The following is a 24,955-nucleotide window of genomic DNA, read 5'->3' on the forward strand; positions in this document are numbered from 1 at the left end:
CCTCAATCAAACAAAGTTCCTACCTCATTCTTTTCCAGGCTACACTCAGACATGGCTTTGTCTCCTTGCTCTTGAAAAGTGATGATAATCAAAGCCACAAATATGTTGACAAAGAAGAACGGGAACACTACAAAGTACACCACATAGAATATAGATGTCTCCATGCGAAAACCTGGGCTGGGACCCTGGTCCTCATAGGTGGCATCCACTGAATGCTTCAGCACTCTGAAAGTCAATAACATTTGTTCATAAACACCAATTATGTAGAAATACAGTGCATGCTGTAGAGCAGGTGTGTCAAACTCATTTTTTGTCGCGGGCCACAGCGTAATCATAGTTTCCCTCGGAGGGCCGTTATGATTGTCAACGTCTTCTATATACGGTGTACGCTACAAAACAAATTGATGAATAACGAGTTTGGGAATCAGAGACTAGTAAGAACTGTTCAAATATTTTAAAAAGACAAATGGTAATAAAAATTGCAAGCAATATCTATTTTTTTAAAGTGAAGACATTTGTAATTTTAGTAATGATACAAAGTCTAAGAAAAATTTGTCTTCGCGGGACACATAACGTGATGTGGCGGGCCGTATCTGGACCCCCGGTCTTTGAGTTTGACACATGCTGTAGAGCAAAGGCTGAGTTATAATCTAAAAGGAAATATCAGATGTGTCCAGGTAATTGTTAATTAAGCTACTGCATGTCACGAATGGAGATAACCGCTTACTACTACTGACTTTCTGATTATGCAAATTGAGTGAGGCATAAGTCAAGTCAAGTCAAGTTTATTTGTATAGCCCTAAATCACAAGCAGTCTCAAAGGGCTTCACATAGACAAATTACTAACAAAGCCTCACTGGGTTCTACTTTGGCTTTTGTTCATGAATGATGGTAATATGCAGCACGGATATGATGATTATCCCAACTTACAGGGGCCAGCCTTCTCCCGTGGAGACGGTGAATAGCGTTAAGAAAGCCCAGAGGACGTTATCGTAATGGAACTCGTATTTCTTCCACTCTCTGGGCTGAGCTTCCACATCACGTCCGCGTTCCACTTTGTCATAGTCCAGAAACTGACCCCTGAGGGAAATGGGAGAAGAAAGAGGCTCAATTGAAATTAAGAAAGACCAAAAAAATTTAACTTTAAATAAAAAGCAGATCAGGATGAACCTATGGCTCGCGAGCCAGATATGGCTCTTTTGGTGACATTAAAAAGAATACAAAAAATACAAAAAATCGTTGGTCTTAATTAAAATACATGCACTTAATTGTATCTAGCCTATCGTTTTTTTTTTAAATGGTATGGCTCTCGCGGGAAATTATTCGTAAAAAATGAGCATCGATGACTCTGTCCGCCAAATATTTTCCCGACCCTTGTTATAGACGGCCGATTAGAGTCACCCTTTTATTGTCTGGGGTTAAAACAGGGGTTTTCAACTGGGTTTGTCCAAGAGACCACCATTATAGCCAAGAAGCAACTCGGGACCACTTCTTTAGTGAAATATTATTATATTTTGTATCAAAGGAGGATAGACCTATAGAGGCTATTTCTTTGCGTCTGTATGTCTATTTTGGAAATCTCAACTACATTTGACATAATTTGGATGGGTAAATGATTCACAAAACTAGCTGTAAAATAAATCAAGTTGAAATAATTAATCCATTTTATTTTAAAAAAGTTTGCAATTATTTTCCATTTCCAATTAGTAATACCGCCACGGACCACTAGAGGGCCGCAGACCACCGGTTGACAATCAGTGGTTAATAATACTGTAAATGGTGTACCTGCAGTCTTTCTCTAGACCCTTGGACTCATCAGTGCAGTAGAAAAATTTGCCTTTAAAAAGCTGCACAGCGATAACAGCAAAGATGAACATGAAGAGGATGTATACGATGAGGATGTTGAGAACATTCTTCAGAGAATTCACAACACAGTCGAACACAGCCTGGAAAAATAAACAACGCAAATGTCAGTAATGAGGAAGCTGCCGTACAAATAGTCCATCAATATTTGTCCTCAGAGTTCTGCTAAAATTGTGTTGGGTGTTTCGTGAGGGGGATTAATTGCTCTGTGTATACATTGTGACAACTATTCTCATGCATTGTTGATCACGATCAAGTTTTTTACATAGTGTGCCAAGTACTATTCTCCTCTTTCCTAATAGCCTGTCTATCATTCTCGAAGAAATCACGTCAGCGTTCCAAATTCCATTTCGCTCAGCCACGCTTCTTTTGTTACTCTATTGAGCTTATATCTTCTGCATGAAAAAAATCCTTTTAGTATTCAAGCACCAGGGTGACACTATCATGTCCTTTTAATCAAGACACTCCGCGCAGAAGCCACAGAAAATATTTATTTGGCTCATAGCTTGAATCTATCCTGTATGACATTGGGGGGGGGGGACACACATCAACACATCTACTGGATATAAGCACAGCGTTGCCACTTCCTGCCATTAGTCTTGTCCTCAATGAGCTTGATGAGTCATAATTGGATTACTATACCTTTAGTTTGGGCAGACGTTTAATGGTTTTGAGTGGCCGCAAGACTCGGAGGACCCTCAGGGACTTAATGGTGTTGATGTCCTTGCCTTTTGTCCCTCTGTGGAGATTGACATGACAGTAAATTTGTGAGATGTTGAATAACGCATTGTCATTAAACCCTTTAACCTTTCAAAAGGCCTCCTTTGTCCGTTCAAGAGTGGCTGACTGCAGTACGTGAGAGAAAAACTCCACACAAAGTGAAATACCTGTTTATGATCTGTTAGTAGTAAAATACAGTTACATGAGGTTTACTAAATGTTATTCTACAGCAACCACAGAAAAGTCTACAGGAACAGTGCAAAGTATATTTGATGATAACAAAACTCACAATTTTGATACATTAAGTCATGCTTCATGTAGTGTTTTGTTAATATTTCAAAATATTGTTTTCATGGAACTCACTGCTTGCTAACTAATAAATAGTTTTACGTGATTATACATTTGTACCACTTCCACAGTCAAGAATGAGTTATGTAATATTATTTACACTCCAATTGTAGTATGCACAACTTCAACCAGGTTTCTGTAGAATAACATAAATGTTGAGATACAAGCAAAAAAATACTACAGTATATCAGCAAAGAATCAACCTCTTGTCGAGGTAAAAACTTCTTTGCAGGAACCACTATCATGAGTCTTTGGCTAACGCTGCACCTTTAATGTAGTTCTACTGAGAAGGAGTTGTGTATGCTCGGATCCTTAGATTGTGTACATCACTCACTAAAAGACCGATGTTGCCGCTCTTGTCTCAATTGTCAAATGAGACAAAGCTGGAATATTGACTGAAGTGTGATTACAGTTGTGATTTACAAGTGAAATTGTCACTTTAGTTTACTAAACATGTCTTCATTTTGTTGATATTTTTAAAGTTGCTTTCTCAGGTACAGAGCAGTTCACTCCTTGTCATGCTGTAATGCTAAAATCTTTAAAGCTGTCCTAATATTCCCCATACTTAATGTACTGATACATCCATTCATTTGGAATGGATGACAGTCAATCCATTCACACTCACAGCTACACAGATTATCTGACTCCAACTACAAGGTATTACGTAACATCCTTAACAAACTGCCTTGGGCATACCAACGCTTAGATCACAGGTGTCAAACTCAAGGCCCGGGGGCCAGATACGACCCGCCACATCATTTTATGTGGCCCGCAAAGACAAATTGTGCATCAAATTTGCGTGTCATTACTAGAATTGCAAATTGTCTTCCCACTATTGATTTAAAACGTCATCATTTCCTTAATTCTTGACACATTGACAACATTTAAACACCACTTCATTTTTTCTCCAAGTACTTTTTGGTGACATCGGGTCTTGATGAAAAAAATGTCAAATATCTTTTTGAAAGAATTAATGCAGTTACTAAATGAAAAGTGAAACATTGACCTACCTACCCTGAACTGAACATAGAGTAGAGTAGAATAGAAAGCTTTCATTGTTATTGTATAGTGAGTATACAACAAATTAGGGTAATTAAACACACATAAAACACAAAGACTAATAAAATAGTATTGGTGAGCAAATACTACAGGTTGGATCAATGTGCTCACAACCTCGAACGTGACAAGAACTTTGTGATAAGACACCGACTGGAGCCAAGCAGCACGAAATGGAGTGAGAAATACAGCTTAAACTGCCGCCAACTCTTCTACTAGTTTTGCTGGTGAAATTATCCCAGCCAATAATAAATTTCCATCTCCTTTGTAGTTCTGGGTCATAGTGGGCGACACGCTGCAATATTGTAAAAAAGTTTTATGTTATTCTGAATTTAAAATTTGAATGTAGCAATAATACAACCCTGAGGTTATCACAACCAGTCAGATGGCGTTCCAGTAACTTTTAACATATTGACAGCAGAAATGTTATGGCACCTAACAGTCCCACTGGAAAAAAAAATTATGTGATGCCATGTGTATACCTCAAAAGCCTCAGAATACTCCTATCAACAACTCTACGATAACGCTCAAAGATGAGAGTGGTGACCTTGATCTACATGTTGTAACACGTGGTCCAAAGGTACCGTAGGCTCAAAGAAAGGGAGATGTATGGTTCCATTACTCTGGTCCCTCAGTTACAGTCTAAAATAATGACATGCACTGCTCATGCTCACATTACTCGACTACCCAGGCATGCACGCTGAAAAGATAATGCCAGCTCTTAATTGTTATTGAAGGACCTTAACACACAAAGATGGCAATACAGTCTCCTAATAGCTTTCAGCAGGTCAGCAGTGTTTGAGTAAAGAATCTAGGCTCCAGGTATTTCAAGTACACATCCTCTTAAGCCTGAGTTGACATACTCAGGTACGCTTTAATGCCTCATTCTGTAAAATGGTAACCAGGTTTAATCTTCTCTGGTCATGTCTTTATTATCATTATTGAAATTTAGGATATTTGACGACACATTTTTTCCAGACTGACACCAGTGTGAGCATTCACAATTGTGAGTAGACAGCAGTATCATCACTGGGTACAGATATCGATCATAGTTTTGACACATACAATTTTAATTAACACAATGACAGTCAGATCATGATAAAAATAGACTTTTATCTTCTTTTGGAAACAATGTTTTGGCAATGTGTCAAAATGCTGCAGTGCAGTGCCAACTACTGGCATGGAGGACTTACTCAATGTTGGACGTTTTTAATTATGAAGTGTATTTGTGGCTGGTATCAGCAGCATTTGGGAGTAACTGATACATGAAACTAGGTCGGTATCAGCCCGATACGATACCTCATGATATCTGTTGATACCTGCTGAGTGACGCTCAACATATTAACTGCATGTTGACCTTCTGAAAGCTAGGAGAAGGAGCTCCCAATATTGTCTTCTTGTCCTGATGTTCAAATATTGGGACAGGAGCTATTGTTATTCTACAAGGGAAGAGGGACACATGGTCATTTGCCAAACACCTTGGGATGGAGGCCAAAGAACAACAATGAAAAAAGAAGACATGAAGAGAAGCATTTATTGCTTCACATGTAGGAAAGAAGGGAAAGGAGTGTGGACAGGCAAAAAGTAGATAAGGACTATTCCCACCTGGCCACGCTTTGTTGCGATCTGATGAAAAAAAGCAATGATAAGCAGACAAACACGCAATGATTTAACACCGAAACCCCTCGAGTGCCAAAAAACAAATGTAGAGCAAATGATTGTAACAAAATACAAACTATGAAAAGAGATAACCATGTTGTGAAAGTATAGCAGCGGCTATTTAAATGATGACATCGTATAGCAGGTTTAAAAAGGACAACAGATGAGAAGTAAAGTGAATGAAAAGGAGTTTTCACATTCTTGTATGATTCAAATAAAATGGTGACAAAGGTGATGACCCCAGCCACTTAATTAAAAAACTCACTCACTCACACACATACACACACACGCACACACACACACACGCACACACTCACACATACATCTATTCATCATACCCCTACCGCATGGTGCCTATTCTCTTTCTGTGCTCCTCATGAATATGCTTCATTTAGCCAAATAGGTTGACATAAACATGGCTAAAGGATTACAGACTTCTTCTAGTCTTGATGATGGTTGTTGAGTCGTACAGCTCAGAAACATCATTATAGTAAGTCTTGCAACAAACTATAACCGCCATGAATATAAGTTGCGGTAAATGATGATGAACCCAGTGAGCAAATGATTGAAAGAAGTGGGGAGGCTCGTTGACGGGTTTATGAAGAGGAAATGTTTGCGTCTGATAACCTGCATGAGTGAATTAGAGACTTAGTAATGGTACTAGTATATGAGGGCAGGCCCGTGCATTAGTGGTCACAGAGATACTGACAGAACTTTCAAATTTCAGTTACTATAGATTTGCATTTTTATGAAAATGCATGGTTTGATTATTTTGTATGCTAAATTCAGCACTCATCCTTTGGATCTACATTAATGCTTATGCTCTTATAATAGCTGCAGCTTTTAAAATGTTTGTCTCAGTCAGCAATAATAGGTCATAGCTGCCAACATAATCAGATAAAAAGAAACAGGTAAATTGATTTTTCTTATAACACAAACACACACGCGTGTGCCAGTATCTCTGGTTGTTACTGATATGAGTTAGACAGAAACATTCATTCAGCTGTGAGGTTGCAGAAGATAAATTGATTAAATCTGCAGATGACGGGCAGGAAGGAAAACAGAAGATCCAAATAGGACAGACAAGCACAGACTGAAAGACTGAAAGTTCAGGCATTACCCCATTAGGCTCCTGAAAGCAATCCAAGGCAGAAACCGAGGATGGAAGGAAAAAAATGTGGAAAAAAGAGGGACAAATACACAATAATCAACAACATGTAAAAGACAGAGAAGTCTCAATTTATAATTCGAAAAAGAGGAGAAAGCCAAGTGACAGAAAACAGAAAGAGATCACACTGTGAGTGTAAAGAATTTTTGGACAGAGCCCATGTGAAAACAATGGCAGATGTGGAAAAACTGACAGAAAAGAGTTAAAGAGAATGGGAAATACATATTGGACTTTTAAGACCCAAATTGCAGGTCCGTATGAGCTTCAGGGGTATCATTGACTCTGTTTTCAAGGCCACCCAATTATTTCGAGAGATGTTAGAAATGCAGGCAAATCCAAACACAAATTCCAATTATGTTGGGACGTTGTATAGAACATAAAAAAACATACACTTATTTTAGAATACAATTTCAGTGTATGTTCAAATTAATACACAACAAAATCAAAATGTTTAATGTTCATGTACTTTATTGGATTGTTTTGAAACTATTGTCTCATTTTGAACTTAATTCCTGCAACAAAGTGGTCGGACGAGTTCACATTTGAAATTGTTTTTGGAAAACATGGATGTTGTGTCCTCCGCGCCAAAGAGGAAAAAAGCATCCAGATTTTTATGAATGCAAAACTCAACAGTCAGCAGCTCTACAGGTGTGTTAGTGCCCATATACACAATCCCAACTACATTGGAATTTAGGTTTTTATTTGACTACAATAAATAAATCAGAGTGATGCATATTTAATTTGGGTGGATCGGAATATACATACCTTGGTGCCTTACATTCAAATAGCTATTGCATTATAATCTATCACCACAGTAGCAAACTTAATGCTCGCAAACATTCAATACTTAAATTGAAAAAAGAAGCTTGTTCTATATCTCACAAAGAATGAATTCATTTTTTTCCGTTTTAAATGCTAGTTTGCATATACGTAACAAAACTGACTATATAGAGATAGATTTCAAAACACTGCACGTGTACTTTATTTGCATGTCGCAGGTAGATGCTAATTTTTATTTTAATATGATATCTCAAATAAGAATATAATTTTCAAGATTCTTTCGACATAAAAATGACATAATTCTAATTTCCAGTTAATTTCACTTCTTTCATGCGACTTGTCAGGGCTGACAAGTTGACACCATGTTATCAAATAATTTGATGGCAGCACTGATGTCGGACAATTTTTGCCAACTTCTAATATGCTTATATACGAAAATCATTGTTAGAACATTAAAATTGACTACTTACGAGCAGGCGAATGCCACAAGAGCGCCACTGACCACAATGAAGTCGAGAATGTTCCATAAATCACGAAAATAGGACCCAGGGTGGAGGAGCAGTCCCAAGTCAATCATCTTGAGAAAAAAAACAATCATATTAGAAGAAGAAGAAAAAACCAAAAAACAAATGACAATTATTCAGTTATTTTGTTTGATTCTCAGCATAATAAAACTTCCTCTAATTCTTTTTGGGCACATCTGTTACCTTAATCACCATCTCAAATGTAAACACTCCAGTGAATACATAATCCAGATACTTGAGCACCTGCAAAACAATCAAGCGTTCAAAAAATTTTTATAAAATGAAATTGTGAAATCTGTGAACGCATAGATGATTGCACTCTCCTCATACAAGCTTGTGTGAACTTCCAAGCTATGTATTATTTTTGGATCTGTGATAAAAGAATAAAGAGGCAAATTCCTTTGCAAACATGGCGTCCTAAATCTAATTTAAAAAGTTGGTCAATATGCATTTGTCAGATCCTGATATTCACAATATAACTCACATTGTTACGCGGTGCATTGGATTGCACAGGATCCTCAGCTGCCAAGGCGATGCTGCTCATGGTAATGACCATCAGGATGCACATTTCAAAGTAGCGCAGGTTGACCACGTAGTGACACAGCCGCCGTACCCTGTGACAGCACCCGCACGGAATTGTCATAGAGCATACAATGAAGAGACAGCTCATGTTCGAGTGGTATGCCTCCCAAACAAGCCATGAACAATAAGTGTTTCCCTCGCAGTCAAGATGACTCATTTGGTTTGTCATGAGCCGATATAAAACAACTTCAGATGCAGCATCAGCCGCACAGAGGATTTTCTTTTCTTTTTTTTTACAAACTTTAAGGAAATTACTGTATTTTCCGCACTATAAGGTGCACCTAAAAACCTCCAATTTTCTCAAAAGTTGACAGTGCGCCTTATAATCAGGTGCGCCTTATAAATGGACCAATATTGAGCCACTACAGCAGGCGTGTCCAAAGTCCGGCCCGCGGGCCAAATATATATATCTTCTATCTATATGGACAAAGTTTTAAAATGGGCCATTCATTGAAGGTGTGTCTTATAATCCGGTGCGCCTTATAGTGTGGAAAATACGGTAAGTGTTCCAATACAATTGTTGTGTTTTCACACCCTGTCAACAATCACAAAACAATCCTTAGGTACACTTGAACAATCTAAGACCTCTTCTTTCTTTTCAACTCTCAGTTGGTTAAATAGGAAACGCTGGAAAATGCAATAATCAGGAGGTAATAAACAAAAATCCAATGGCACTTATTACTGAATGACTTACGGGTTTGTTTGTCCAAAAATGAACATGGAACTATAGGGGAGGATTTGCCGGGGCCTATTGACAGCATCGTCTTCTTCCAGAGCTTTCTTCTCCTCGCTGACTCCAAAGTTGCCGCACTCAATATTATTCACTAGTGTGAAAAAATATTGCATATTGTGGGCTCAAAGGGAACACAATTGAAAGAGAGACTATATGACTGTACGGTTTTAATTGTTGTTATGATTCGCAAAAGGTGAACTGATTTTCAGCCGAGGAAACAAACCAGGCTTAGCCGCTATGTTTACTTCCTCGTCCTGAAATTACTGTTAATTTCCATGACGAAAATACTAAGACTTCAATTGAAAAGCATGCATAATCTGATGTGATGAAGGCTCTGCTCACTGGGAATAATGGTTGTCTCTCCAGGCGGGGCAGTTATGGTGACAGGGATGTGAATTGTGTTACTGTTAAGGCCAGCCTGGCTGGCTCTTGTGGAGTTCTTTTGGTTATCAGCGTCTTCTTGCTTGTCTCCAAGACTGAGAGGACTAGTGGCAAGAACCTCCTCCTCACCATCAGACAGCATCTCCCTGAGGAAAGAGATCAGATGTTTCATAGCGCTTCAACATATTTTTTCGGCAAATGAGATCCAGTATCTTTAGGGGATTGACCACAACTTTTCTCCAAAGGCAAACAGCTTCACTAAAATGATAAGATACCCATGACTGAATTGTATTGATTTTGTATAGCTACAAATCACATGACATACAGTGGGACAAAAAAGTATTTAGTCACGCACCAATCGAAAAGTTCTCCCACTTGAAAGATGAGAGATGTCTATATTCATCATAGGAACACAAAATTAAAGGAAAAAATCCAATTGGTGGCTGACTAAATACTTTTTTGTCCCACTGTAATATTTGGGGATTCATAAATTACATTTCACATGAATCATAAAGCCGTCATGGACACATTTTGCATCTGTACTGGGAGTCTTACGTACCTATGACTTTTCTTGCACTTTTTGCTTTCGTCTCCATCCAGAGTCGACTGCGCTCTGACCATTCGAGAGCAACGTCCTTTTTTCTCTCCGTTACCTTCCCCTCCCCTTCCCCGGCCTCTGCGCTCTCCATGGGCACCGTTCGCTAATGTCCCATTTCCCTCTTTCGCTGTACGGTGTGAGTGGTGGTGGCGATGCCCTCTCTCTTGCCCTCCTCCTCGTGCATCAGAGATCTCCTCTTCCGGGGAGCCCGTGTGATGATGCCGCCTGCGTCGCTGCCCCTCATCCCGACTGTGGCTACTCTCCCCTCTCCTCTCCTTAGTCTGAGCGCCATTGCTATTGTGATCTTTGCTCCGGCTGTGATGAATGTGATGCCTTGTCGCACGACCATCACATCCATCCCTGCCCTCGCCGTTCCTGTCCCGTTGGCGATGGTGCTTCCTGGTGTGCGAATGGAAGTTGTCTCCCGTGCTGTCTTGCTCTCCCTCTTCAGGTGGCCTGTTAGTAAGGTCGCTGTTCCTGGACTCTACCACAAGGGGTCTATCCAGGTGAGTCATCATGTCAGGATGGAGATGGAGAACAGAGGACAGTCGTAGGCGTTCCTCTGGGTCGAGTTCATTAAACAAAGCCTCGTTGCTAGCTCTTATGTTGTGTCTCCTCAGTTGGTTGGTCCTCTGCTCCCACACTGACATGGTTTTGGCTGTTCGTTGCTGTTCCTTACTAGACACACACACACACACAAAATCCCACATGGAGATGTCACAATTAACGCTATGTTATTTCAGATGTCTTCCCTTTACTATGTTTTTAAAAACATGGCGTTTGAACATATTTTGGTACCTACAGTTCACACACGGACAGGCCAACTCTAGCATTGATGTTAAATTCATCATTTCCGATATCAACAGCTACTTGTTTGGCCCCTATAGACTCAAAGTTACTAAGATGTCACAAAATGATGAGTGGTGAAGAGCACAAATGTCCATCATGACAGCTTTCATTGACCATGCTTATGTAATATTAGTGATGGGAAGAAGAAGTTTCCAATTGGATTCATGAAACAGTTGTAGTTTTTGACTCCTCAAGATGGCACTGATGGTTTAAAGAAAGAGGTTTAAAAAAATGTCAGTGTCCTTTCAGCCCATTGTCGAACAGAGTGCCATCGAGAGTAGCCAAAAAAATTACAACCGGTTCATGAAGTAAATCTGAAGCTTCATTTTCACATCACTATGAAACGTAAATAAGGGTTCTGTTGAAACATTTAGGCTTTGCAGAAAATACATGACACCAAAATGCAGTGAAATCAGATCATAATCCCCCAAACTACAATACAGAATATATGCCTGCATGCACCCAGGATGCCATAGTCATGAACAAATGTCTATTTATACCAAAGACTTCCATTTTCACCAGCAATTTAGACGATCCCTCAATCTTTAGCAAACAACGTGTACTCGATAACACTTGTGATAGCACCCTCTCTTAGACATTCTTCATGCCGAGATAGATCCACAACCTAGTATAATAATCAATCAACCTCTATTTATCAAGCATTTTTCATACATGATATATAATGATATGCAGAAAATGTCATTTACTGGCTAAAGGTCAAATGTAATAAAGTGTAAGTATTTCACATTTTTACGAGTTGAAAGTGAAAACAATTCCCTTTACTTATGCTGCGAATTGGGTTGGTTAGAAACATTTGCGACTATTTCTCCCTGTCGTCTTTCATATAAGACGATGTTCACACACTTAAATGGAAATAAAGTTATCACCTGTAACAAGGACTGTTTTGAGTTATAACAATAAATATTCATCCCTACTCACATTCCTATCATTAAGGTAAGTGTAAGAGGACTTTAACTTTTCCAGTTAAGTCTTTCCAATTGAAAGAAACTCATTCATTCTTGCTTTGACAAACAGTTATACACAAGAAAAAAAAGTAGAATAAAGTATATCCACTATTAATGTGAAATATGCCAGGCCCCAGCAATCTTTAAACCATCCAGAAAAAAAGGTACATGGTTGCTGCGAGTGTTGGCTATGCTGTGATAAAGTACCCTAAAAATTACATTCAACAGATCCCGTTCTTAAGAAAAATGGCCTTTTGCTATTGCAGTGCTTCTTCAAGATGAGAGACTGATTACTGCGTTTATTGTTAACTTGATTGAATATGCTCATAACCATATTGAATGTCGCAAACGGGACTTCAGTAAAACACGATATGTTTTACAGTGTTTGCTGCCTTAGTAACGAGTCTACTGTGTTTACTACGAAATGTTCATGAGCAACAGAACGATACTAAAGTGTTCTGAGGGAATGCCAAACTCTTCTTATCTAGCGTTGTAATGTTTTGGATTATAAAACCATATACTAGTATCCTGTCAACCTCTGCAGACATGGCATGCCTGTATCCAACATGTATGGCAACCGTGAATGAAGACACAAATGGGTGAAATTTGTGCTTTTTATATCATGTGCTTTTTATGTTTTCTTATTTCCATCTAACCCCCGAAAAAAATCAGTGCTTACTGTGTTTATATTTATTTACATGGTACTTTATTGGTTACTTAAGTTTGTTCCATCTGGTCACCTGTACCTCAAGATTCGTCGAGCAGGGGTAGAGTAGATACTATAACTCCTAAGAGACAGACAGAAGACAGACAAACAGACAAGCAGACAGACAGACAGACAGACAGACAGGCAAAGGACACAAAGGAAAGGATTCCACACGCACATTTAAGCAACACAAAAAGGTTGTATTTCCCAGAGTTGGAAGTGACAAAGACACTGACGAGATTAAATTATTCTTTATGTGCGACATGCTTAAGATCCCATGAGGCATATAAACCAAATTCATCTTTGCGTTATCTCAAGAGATGTCAAATAGTCTGCCTCCATAAACTTATTTTTGAGCTGTTATACATTCAGACACCCCACAACAATGATTATGTTTACGCAGTATGGCAATAAGCAAGTTATTGGCTTCACTGCAGACAGTGTTAAGATTAAAAAAACACTTTCAAATGTTAAACAAAAAGTTCAAAAAATGTCTCTTTTGTAGCTTACTTCTCTGTTGTAACTATGGTTCAAGCCAATACATTTGATACTTTTGAAAATATTTAGGTTTTAATTTTCCTTTTAATAATTTGCCATTTGTAAGGAACATTTATGGTAGCTGTTTGCTTTGTATGATGTATTTGAATAATGGTCTACTTTGCTGACATTAACGACAAGACAGACAATTGTGATTTGAGGAACCCCAGTGAGGAAGAGTACGAAACTAATTATATAGGGAGTAATTGAGTCTGAATGGGGAAGACAGAGGAGAGGAGACAAAGAGGAGAATATTGTAACATAGAGTGATAACTCACAGTGACTGAATGCTGTTGATGGACGACCTGCGAGAGATTGCATCTCGATTTTGCTTTACAAAACTGTACATGCAGAACAAAAAAACAAAAGAAAAATGAGACACAAATATGAAGGGAAAAGGTGGAGACTTAGTCTGTCCACATGTTCCCTTCTAAATTACTCCAAAGGACAAATCTGTGCAACTACTACTAGTAAGCAAACGTGTTAAGAAAAGCAGAAACTGAACCTGAGAAATAGTCAGGAGTTTCATTCCAAAGACATTTTCAAGTTGAATTTGTAACTACAAGATTTTGTATGGTGTTCAAACAGTCGTGTTTTAGCTAAAATTATGGCTAATTTTGTCAAGAAAATGCCATGACATGAAACCCCGAGTTTGCAAACAAAACCAGTACATTTCAAACAGAAACTTTTTTTTTTATGGGCAAGCTCACCAATGTCTAAACACACTATCCACTTTCAAACATTTGAAGAACACAGGATACTAATGCACAGGAAAGTAACAACGATGACAATGGGTATGAGAGGGATAAGGCAGCTAGCTAGTATTTATCTTAAAAAATGAATCAGATTTAAGAAGTATTTTGTTTTCATGTGATGCATTTTAAAACTGCCTCACATTGAGTGATGCGGCGCAACACCACTGAACACTCGAGCAGTTATCACGAGTGGTCAAGTCTCAGCCGATAGTTTAGTGGTGATTCAAAATAGAAACCACGATGTGGTGACTTTTCAAGTTGTATCCAACTAAAACACAGGAGCTCTTACACAGGTGAAAGATCCATTTCTGGCTTTTAAGCAAGCGACACATAGCAGTGCTCTTCCAACCCATAAAAACAATACAGTAGCCATTCACTGTAATGTGTTTTACGGCCGTACTTAACCATATTTGTGTTTTAATATGTAGCTGTGGATTGAACAGCAAAGCGTGCTATTTCCATTCAAATAAATAAGAGCTAGCCCTGCCTTTCAATATATATCCCAATTTTTAGCTTTTGTTTCATCTATCCCGATTCAGAAACCCAGCCTGGAAACCTTTATGTCACATTAAAGGATAATCTTAATTTATAATATATAATTTAATTAGTTAATTACCTATTATATGATATCAGTGCTGTGCAATTAATCAAAATTCAATTACAATTACGATTATTTCACTCCAATTACAAATTTGCATAATTGTAAGAAAGATTATACAGTACTTTTGCATTGTTATAAAAAATGTGTGGTCCATTAAGGAACTTACATAATTATTGCGTTTCAAACAAATGTGTCCTAATATTTTTTTTACATGTGAAAACAATTTCTTGTTTTGTACCAAAAAATAAACAATCGTTTGACCAATCATTATTTCAATCATTACCAAAATATTCGTGATTCATATTTATCCATAATTGAGCATCTCAAATAAACGTCATAAAAACTCCGTGGAGTTGATGCTCATCTTCTCAAGGTTAATCATTGGATGTTTGTCATGAGCACGGCTCGTTTTGCAACTAGCAGATAAATACTCTGTGATGTGTACTTGTTCTACAAATTACTTCTCATAATTTCTGTTTTGATGCTCCAATGACATTTTTTTAGCTCTGAAAATTTTGAAGATAAAAACAGTGGCAAGTAATATTGACTCTCTTGTCTGTCATTTAAGGTGAACGGGGGTCAGGGGGTGGGGACATTCAAAGCCACAGGGGCACTCTCCTAGGTGGAGAATATGAGCGTAAAACAAACTCACACAGAATATTTGATGGGTTTGGAGGATGACAACAGATTAAATGAAAAAACAATATTTCATCATGGTTGTGGAAGAGAATGTTGCACAGAAACTTACGCAGCGATTGAGATGTTGGCTGCTGACATGGGACTGACTTCCTTCACCTCCAAAGCCTTCTGCAGAGCAAGCTTCTTATTGGCTGCCTCCTCCTGTTCTTCTTCATCCTGTAGCCAAGTTGCAGTATTATGCAACACAGTTAGTTGTATGTATTTCATTAAAATAAAATGCCTGAGCGTACCTTTGTTAGCTCCTGTGCATTTGCAAGATTATCAACAGCGATAGCCAAGAAGACATTCAGCAGGGTGTCTGAGAAACAACATGACTCAGGACAAATTATGGAGTTACTCTGTCACAGGTTACACTCATCACTAAAAAAGAAAGGTGAGCTGCTCAAAGAAACAGACTTAGAAGACTCACTCTGTGGGGATTTGATTAATTCTTTCAGAAGCACAGGATTGTATGAAATGAGGAGTTATTCTGGGAGACTAATAAAAAACTTTGTGAATGGCCTGGAAATACTTAAATCCTGCATACATTGGTTATGAAATGTGTTCTCATTTTTATCGAAGTCATACAAACAATCTTCATGAACTAACACCACTGTATGGTCTTATGTATGTATGAATGTATGTATGTACGTATGTACGTATGTATGTTTCTTTATTTATTTATTTCATTTATTTATTGGGACAGCAGTGTTTTATTACTATCATGTCGTCTCATGGCAACCATTTGTTTCTTTGTGAACCCAATACCTCCAATTTCATCAAATCGATTACTTCGGTGGACTAGCATCTGACACCATCTGGCTCTTGGACATTAGCCTCAGTGTTTACATTATTTTTTCACCCTGCACATTGCATAATGTGTTCAATAAAAACATTGTTTCTCTGTTGTTGGGACTTGGCAGCAGATCAGATCACATTTTATGACCAGTTTATGCAGGATTTGAAGTAATTCCAAAGGATTTTCATGCGTTTTGGTAAAGATGGGCCAATGGGGAAAAAACATTTAATTTGTGATCCACATCCACTAAAGCGCTTAAACTTTAACTTGGCTTCTAATTCACAAAACATTTTCCTCACATATTTTTCTCCTAAGTAATTATTCAAACAAAAAGCATTACCTCAATATGCTAATTTAGCTTTTACTAATAAGAGGATACAGTTTCCAAAAAGTGTAAGGACAATGAAGTAGACGGAAGAAAACATTCCACGGCGAACACCTCCTTGTGACTCTATGCCATGGTACATCACTGCATTCCAGTCTTCCCCAGTTAAAATCTGAGTGAGTCAAAAGAATTCCAATGACACTTGGGCTTTTCGAGTACAGCACAGAATTTAATTATCTCGCAGCATAAAGGGTTGTGAACACAGACTAATTAAGGGATTATAAGTGATCTTGTCAGGAGGCAAAAGGTATACAGAGCAGTAATTTCTTTTTATTAACATGACTGATAATAATCTTACAGCTTCCATAAGGTCAAGAGTTTCTCATTTTCAAGATGAACCCGTGTGCGTTTGTGTGTGTGCTGCCCCACCTGAAACACAGTGAGGATGGCCGCTGGAAAGGTATCAAAGTTTGTTGTAGGTGTTTCATCCTCAAAGTTGAATCTAAATGAAAGGAGGAAGAGAAAAGTTAGCAACTCACTCAGCATGTCATAAGAAGGGCGTAGAATTCGGTCAAGGCCTATCATATTCAATCTGAAACCAGTCATCAAGTCTTGGGCAAGTTTGGTACGTTCCAAGTCGTGCCAACAAACATACAAATGAATGTGATGACATAATCTCTCCTCTGTGAAGTTTTGTACTGTGTCACTAAAATGATTTTTTTGGGCTTTTTTTTTTTTTATTGCTTGCAAAAGAAAATTAAAGCAGTTCAGTAATGACAAAATTACAAGCTGAGGCACTGTCGGGGAGGCGTTCAGACGTAATCTTTTTTGCTACTGTACAGCGATTCTATATGTGAGCGAGATGTGGGGCTGAAAATTAAAATGAGGAGAGGATGTGGTGCACTTTGTTACCACAAGACCACTTGTGCCATTAACACCAAATTGCAGCCCGCTTCTTCCCCTCGACAAGATCACGCGATAAATGCATGTTGAGATGTGTGGTATGTTACATATACATAAAATCTAGATTCTCTTTTTTTACATGGAAAATACTATAATAACCCAGTAGAGGTAAACCATTATCAGCCAGCCATACAGCTTTTGCTCTCACTTGCACTGTATTAGAAGGGAGTGGGGAGCGGCATCTTCTGTAATTCAATAAGTTTGCCTCCCTTGGTATGGCATTATATTGTATCTCTGCATGCTCGTTTCCTTTCACGATTGCCCCACCCCATCCCCCATGTCTGATCAGGGCATCCTTCATCGCACGCGCATCTTTGTTCCGTTTCTTTCTAAGCCTTCTTTTCCTTCCTAACACGCCTCACCCACTATTGGCTCTCCTATTTTCCTCTTGTGAATTAGTGGGTCCACTGCAGGCGGTGGGCTGCTGTGCTTGTGAGTTCTGACCTCTGTTGACTGCGATAATGGGGATTGGGAGTGCTCATCCAAAAGGCACCCACAGAGACTTTGTTAAATCAATTCGAGAAGTGCGTGTCACGTGAGTCCTAACTCCCAACTGGGTAATGCCACCCCTCCAGTTTAACCATGGTGCATATTTATACATTTTAAAATGGGCTGGGGGGAAAAGGTAGCGATTACATAAAATAAAAAACAGGTCTTCCTCAAACAGACCTGATTTTATTTAATTTATACCCGTTGGTAACTAATTTAACACATTTATATTTGTGAATGTTTATGCTATTAGATGTTGTACTTTTGGTCGTTAGAAACGCATTGAGTTAAAATTGAAGAAAGCACTGCCTCAAAATTCATAAATTTGGGACTGAAAAAAAAAAAAAATATATATATATATATATATATATATAAAAGGGTAGGCTGAGTTTGCCTGATGTTCAAACATGGAAAAAAAACACGAAAAACTATTTTGTAGTCATTACAGTAAAGGCTGCATATTCTGTCAAAGCTTATCACAAACAGACGTGATGTCCTTTGAGTCTCAGCAGGGAGACGGTCCACTGCCTCCAGCTGTTTATCTTTTAATTCTCAATTTTACCGAGACATGTTTGGTGTGTTGTGTGCCAGAACATCTGAACAAAAAAAATGCATTCAGGAAGAACATAATATCTGAACAAAAGAATTAATTCAGGATGCATAAAAAATGATCCTTGATTTTTTTAACATTTTGTTAAGGATTAAAAGGATCCTTTTTCATGAGGAATTGACAACCTGAGTGTGTTAGTGGTTGCTTTACTCATTATACACAAAACATTCTTCCTGAAAGACTGACTATTATTTAGCATAATTACTTTTACTCATAAAACTTAAAACGAACATTGTTTGTTGCTCGTGTAAACATGTATGCCACCAAATGTGCACTGCTGGCTGAAAGCACTGTGTGGACGTCAGACTCATCTCACACTTGTCCATCACAAGAGACTGATGTGGTGCTAATGATGGCATTGACTGATAGAAGACTGGGTGCCATAGCAACAGCCTGCTGCTTTCAAGGCAGCCAGACGTGGTGTTTGTGAGGATTGTCAGTCCAAGGAGAACCGAATACAAGTGAAAGGCTGCTTAACACATACTAAAGGTGTGAATACTATAAAAACCCAGCAAAAAAAAAAGCAGTATGTGGCAACATACAAACTAGTGGGTGACCACTTGACAACAGTGCTGGCAATACAAATACTACTTTTCTACTATACGTACATCTATCAGTCTATTATCCTGCTACAAATAAAATAAAATAGGTAAAAGTCATCTTCCAGTCATTGGATTTTACTTTTTGCCACAACTGTCACGATTGGTTACATCAGGGCTATTGAATCACAAATTTAGTTGGGGCGAATTTTCAAATCAAGAAATGTAGTCCGCCCATACAAATTAGCGAATCAACGATTTTCCTTGACAACATCACGAAAGTTGAAACAGGCATGTGTTTTCCACATTACTTCTTGCCATTACTCCTGTTTTTAGCGTAGCCACATAAAAAAAAAATAAAGAAAACAATGTGGCCAATGTGGATAGGCTACACAAGAGTTGCATTCACGGTATCAAACACCGTATGAATGCAATTCATTTCAGGACGGCTGGACCACCAGCTGTTCCACTTGGTTCTGGGCCGCATGTGGCCCACGGGTAGCTAACTGAATAGCACTGGGTTACACATTGTAAGATGAAGCCATAAAAAAAGAGCCATTTCTCTTTCCTACTTACAGTGAATCACTTAAAAGGATATTATGCATTATGTTATGTTTCTAAAAGGTCAACCTAATGGAACAAAGCATTTCTCTGCCATTGATGATTACCACCCATGAGAATCAAAAACAAATCAAATCAGGAGGTTCTAGAGGAGAGGCAAATTGATCTGGGAAAGGCTCAATATGCATACTTAAAAGGTCTATGAGGTGAATAAATGAAGAGTTTGATTGAAACAAATATCCCTACTTTATTCTTTTTTCATAGCATGCCGAGTGCTTTATACACAAACTATAAAACCTTTTGCTTTGAGTCATTTGGACTAGTTTACAGCTCAGTCAGAACGCAAGTGTGGACATGAACAAGTACTATAGAAAAAGAATGGATGAATATACTGGTCAAATTTGTTTTGATTGAATCTAGTGGATGGAGAGAAGCTTTAACCATCAGAACGTCAAGACAATTCTTTGTGGAAGATGACTAAAGTAATGAAACAATAATCACTCAAATGCTTTCTCACAAGTCTGAGTCAGCACTGTGCGGCTTCTGAGCTGTCACCTTTTATTTTAAGTGCTTTAGAAAGAAACAGTTGACTTGTTTACAAGCAGTCATCTGTCAGCTCAAGTTTTTTTTTTTAGTGTTATACTTCATTGAACTAATGATTTCGCCAAGAGCAGCAATATTCTTTCAGGATGTAATATATATTTAGGGATACATAAAACAAGCAGGAAAAAAAACAACGACACATTGTTAAAGTCCTTTTACATAAAGAATTAGCCTTAAAGCATTCTTTCAAATTGACCAATTACATTTTGCTAGTGTAGCAAATACTTGGATCATTTATTCTAGAGTGGTTCAAAACTTGTAAAAGCAGACTAATATGTGAGTTGAGTATTCAGGACTAAATGTCAGCTGGATTATGAAGTGCTCCCATCATTAGATAGCATGGGACTCCTTGCTGGGAATGGTATCAAAGAGCCACGGTCACTGCTGCTACTTTGCCAGCTTCCTGCTGCGCCAACATGTCTGTCACCAGCGCCATGCAGGGCCACTGGCTCAATACAAGAAGGGTCGGCTGGGGAAATGGTTTAGGGAGAATATGTATGAGCACTTGTGTACAGTACGTGTGCCAGTGATGTGTGTATATTTGTGTGTGTGTGTTATGCAGGCATGAAACAAACAGTGAACTAATTAGAACTCAAGAAGAGCCAAGCACAGTCTGTGTGCATATTAAATCAAGCGCTGGACAGAAATGAGAAGAAAGATCAGTCAGACTGTATGAGTGGGACAGCTTCAAGATATTACTCACTGTCCTCCAAAGAGCTGCATGCCCAGCAGAGCGAAGACAACGATGAATAGAAAGAGCAGGAAAAGTAAACTGATAATTGACTTCATGGAATTAAGAAGAGAGACCACAAGGTTCCTCAGGGAGTTCCAATACCTAAGTTACAGAACAAGGACAACAATTACTGATCAAAGCTGGGAAACAGAACAAAAGATCTAATAGCTGAACAGAATATTTTCATAACTGACATGTATTGGGGAAAAGTGGAACTACACAGTTTTTATTGGTCAAAGTTGTGCTGTGCCCAACTAATTGCAACAAAATCTAATATGAATACATTTTGACAAGACATCGAATCTCTTTGTTTCCACCACAATCTTGGTTACATCATGCTGCAGTTTGTAATAAATTGTGTCATGATAGTTTGGTGATTTTATTTTATCTTTGTGGAAAGAAACTCACTTAGTGACTTTGAAGATTCTTAGCAGTCTCAGTGCTCTCAACACACTGATTCCAAATGATGCTCCGGGCTTGATCATGTCCCAGATCACCTCAAAAATACTTCCCACAATCACCTAGATGTTAGAGGAGGGAGAATAGTTGGTCCACAGTTCAAAGTTCCTTAATTTTACCAAGTGGATTAGAAAAGAAGCACTCGCTCTCTTAAGACCTGATCATCGATCTGCACTGGTGTTAGAAAAACAGGATTCACTTACCCCAAAATCAAAGCAGTTGAAAGAGGAGTGGAAATAATTCCGTGGTCCAAGGCCATACATCTTCAAGGTCATCTCGGTGAGAAACAAACCCAAGAAAACAAACTCTGCTGTGTCTGTTATAAACATGGACAACATAACAGAGGCGGATAAATGTACACAGCTTTCATTTGAGACAAATTGTGTGACTTACACAGGGCTGTTGTAAGCCACGCGGGTTGATCGTAGTGGACTATGGCCACGCACAGAGTGTTCAGGCCAACCAGACACAGAACGATCCAGTAGAAGCTCTGTGCTTTTACCATTCGCCGGATAAAGAAACGAGTCCGCTTCTCCTTCCGACGAAAATAAGACGAGCTGTCCATCTTTGTGCTGCTTTTCACACTGGCCCGACCAAAGGGAGAACCAGGGGGAGCTGAACATGACACAAAATGGTTTGTACAATACTTTAAATTTTGTATTCTACCTGAGTGACAGCTTCAAAAGCTACCAAAGCTACCAAAAGCGCAGTGTTTTTCATTCTCGACAGTTTCCTCTGACTCTGTCGGCGAGTCATTTTGATTTTTGGCAGTTATGGGTAAATAAAGCTTCATATTTGCCTCGTGAAACTAAGTATTTTTGGGCTCCTCTTGATGGTGTACACTTTAACCCCTTTATTTATATACAACACTGCCATCTAGAGTCAACAAATACAAAACTGGTTCATGAATCAGATTTGAAGCTTCGTTTTCCCTAGCACTTTTTTTTTTGCTCCACAAATCCCACAAGCACAAACATTTGTGAGTCAAATCAAGATGACTTGGTTTCAAAATTTCCAAAAGAGCAAAAAGGGATACCATAGCAGACGTGAAGTATACTCTATGTGTCTGTGTATATTGTATATAGAGAGTGTAAATATAATTTCACATGCACGATGACTGCATTAGCTTTGCTCGCTCTTATCCATATACACTCTGTAGCAAACATTTAAATATGGCAGCACAAATATATCTTCAATTATCATGTTTTTACCTAGTTGCAGACAATAAACGACACGTTCTCTTTGCTTGTTTCTGTGAAGCCAATTAATTTCCGAACTCATATTCTCACATGCTGAAGGTAACAGTATTTTAAGCAAACAGTTAAGTATACATTCCTTCTCTAATACCAGGTCCAGATGGTGTTGAAGTGCTTCTGTGATGCTCACAGCTCAGGCAAGTTGGATATGTAACCGTGTTTTATAGTGTTGACGTAACATGCCACTTTAACCCCAGACCTGAGTCAGTCGGGATGGCTATATTTATTGTCAAAGACAGGCTTTTAAGGTGGCTTTTATTCCAAAGGTCAACTTTTGAGGAGACACGATGTGAAGGTCGGAGGTGATCTGCTGGTGCAGAAAAACAACGTCAGGCTTACCAACAGAGGAGATGTCAGCAAATGGATCTTCCCCTTCTTCAGCACCGATCAGGTCATTTTTACCCTTCTTAATTTTGCTTCGTTTCAGGACTGTAAAGATTGATGCGGAACAACAGTAGGATAAAAATAATTAGAATATAGTTACATGGTACAGCTGTGTGTATGTGTGTTTGAAAGAAAACTAATTGCAAGTGTGAGTGAATGGGCAATTTTTATGAGAAGGCATCAATCTTGTTTTGATGTTCTGCCTTCCCGCTAGCTTTGAAATGGAAAAAACACTAATATGGATTTTAATTGGCACGTGGCCGCTGACACATTGTCACCATGTTTGGTTTTTCTTTCAGTCAAATTTCTGTCTAATAAATCACCTGATGTTGTACATGAAAATGTAGAGAGAGGGAGAGAGAGAGAGAGAGAGAGAGAGAGAGAGAGAGAGAGAGAGAGAGAGAGAGAGAGAGAGAGAGAGAGAGAGAGAGAGAGAGAGAGAGAGAGAGAGAGAGAGAGAGAGAGAGAGAGAGAACATAATACATAATTATAATAACATAACAGTAATATCAATACTGGAGCTCTGTATTTAATTTTTTTTTAAATTATTTTCACACAAAAAAAAAAAGGAAAAAAAAGAGATCTCATTCAGTCAATCAACCTGATATACTTTTATGGTCCAGAAGCACAGGCTGTTGTCTGAATGCCAAACTAAAATAGGCCACAATAATTTTTTGTTCCAGGTAATTTGGTGTGAAAGCACTTTTAGTATTTTGTACCTGGCAGATTTTGTTTCCTCTTGTACCACGCACCATCCAGAGGTGACTTCTCCTCTGCAATCTCCTCCTCCTCCTCTAGCAACACCTCCTCTGCAGAAGAAACAAAAGTAACATTTTCATGATTTGGGGGGATTTAATTATTAGCACAGGTTTAGGCATGGGGCCAACCGGCTTTGCAGATCCATTCTAGGTATCCCGTAAGCTCTCTCTCAATTTGTTGCTGCCTTCGAAGCTTGAGGAACTCCTGTCTTTTCTCCACCCGCTCTCTCTCTTTGGCAAACTCTCTGTGGAATCGACACGATGCTTTAATTGTCACAAAGGGTAAACACATTTTACACGAGACATTCTTCTGTTGCGTTTACAATGCATGTCAGATTAAATGATTCGGAAAAGAAAGGCAATTAACAGAAAAGTAAATACTGTATGGCAGCTTTGATGAAAATTTAAACTGAGCCTCGTTTATGGATATTGTGTTCATATAGATTGTATGTATTTTTCTGCTGCAGCAAAGTGACTGCCTTCACTTTAAGGTTAAGAGCAATTGAATGTGTTTATTTTCTGCACTTAAATGGATGTCATACAAAATAATTTGACAAGGTGATTTCAAGATAGATAAAAAAAAATATTGACCATGTTTTATTTCCACATAATGTTGCTAGCTTTTGCTGACCTAGAAGACACTATGTTCAGGAGGGCCAGGGGTCACACCACAGATCGTATTATTCATTGCTAAAAAGAAAAAGACCCAACAACAACCATAGGTATGTGATCTTTCAACTTCTTTCCTCTTTACCAGAAATGAGGAATAAAAAACGTTTTTCAGCTTACATTTAACATTAATTCTTACAACAGTGCAAGTAAAAATTAAATGTAAAGAAAAAGAGAAATGTTGTAGGCAGAAATCTGTGCCATTTATCACACAAAAGGTCATGACTGCAATTTAATGCTGGACAGTTTGACTTTTTGTAGCAATTCATTTATACAAGTCACCTTGCAGTGTGACATGCATCAA

General features: G+C 38.4%; 1 protein-coding gene across 5 annotated transcripts in view; it reads right to left on the reverse strand.

Moving 5' to 3' along the window:
* Positions 1–24,955, reverse strand: part of LOC133163516 (voltage-dependent N-type calcium channel subunit alpha-1B-like) — a 99,926-nt gene that overhangs the window by 27,757 nt on the left and 47,214 nt on the right. For all 5 annotated transcript variants that reach the window (XR_009716401.1, XM_061293483.1, XM_061293480.1 and 2 more), the window contains 22 exons: positions 24,112–24,227; positions 23,944–24,033; positions 23,180–23,269; positions 21,978–22,199; positions 21,788–21,900; positions 21,534–21,646; positions 21,096–21,227; positions 17,057–17,129; positions 16,682–16,799; positions 15,755–15,822; positions 15,574–15,680; positions 13,748–13,810; positions 10,374–11,090; positions 9,776–9,960; positions 9,395–9,524; positions 8,603–8,732; positions 8,302–8,361; positions 8,065–8,171; positions 2,506–2,602; positions 1,786–1,946; positions 931–1,080; positions 24–225 (listed from right to left, as the gene is read on the reverse strand). Coding sequence is in view for 4 of the 5 variants with exons in the window: in XM_061293483.1 (XP_061149467.1) it covers positions 24–225; positions 931–1,080; positions 1,786–1,946; positions 2,506–2,602; positions 8,065–8,171; positions 8,302–8,361; positions 8,603–8,732; positions 9,395–9,524; positions 9,776–9,960; positions 10,374–11,090; positions 13,748–13,810; positions 15,574–15,680; positions 15,755–15,822; positions 16,682–16,799; positions 17,057–17,129; positions 21,096–21,227; positions 21,534–21,646; positions 21,788–21,900; positions 21,978–22,199; positions 23,180–23,269; positions 23,944–24,033; positions 24,112–24,227 (3,244 nt within the window). In the remaining variant the exon portion in view is untranslated. The remainder of the gene's footprint in view (positions 1–23; positions 226–930; positions 1,081–1,785; positions 1,947–2,505; positions 2,603–8,064; positions 8,172–8,301; positions 8,362–8,602; positions 8,733–9,394; positions 9,525–9,775; positions 9,961–10,373; positions 11,091–13,747; positions 13,811–15,573; positions 15,681–15,754; positions 15,823–16,681; positions 16,800–17,056; positions 17,130–21,095; positions 21,228–21,533; positions 21,647–21,787; positions 21,901–21,977; positions 22,200–23,179; positions 23,270–23,943; positions 24,034–24,111; positions 24,228–24,955) is intronic.

Source organism: Syngnathus typhle, linkage group LG12, assembly GCF_033458585.1.
Source record: "Syngnathus typhle isolate RoL2023-S1 ecotype Sweden linkage group LG12, RoL_Styp_1.0, whole genome shotgun sequence".
Taxonomy (NCBI): Eukaryota; Metazoa; Chordata; class Actinopteri; order Syngnathiformes; family Syngnathidae; genus Syngnathus; species Syngnathus typhle.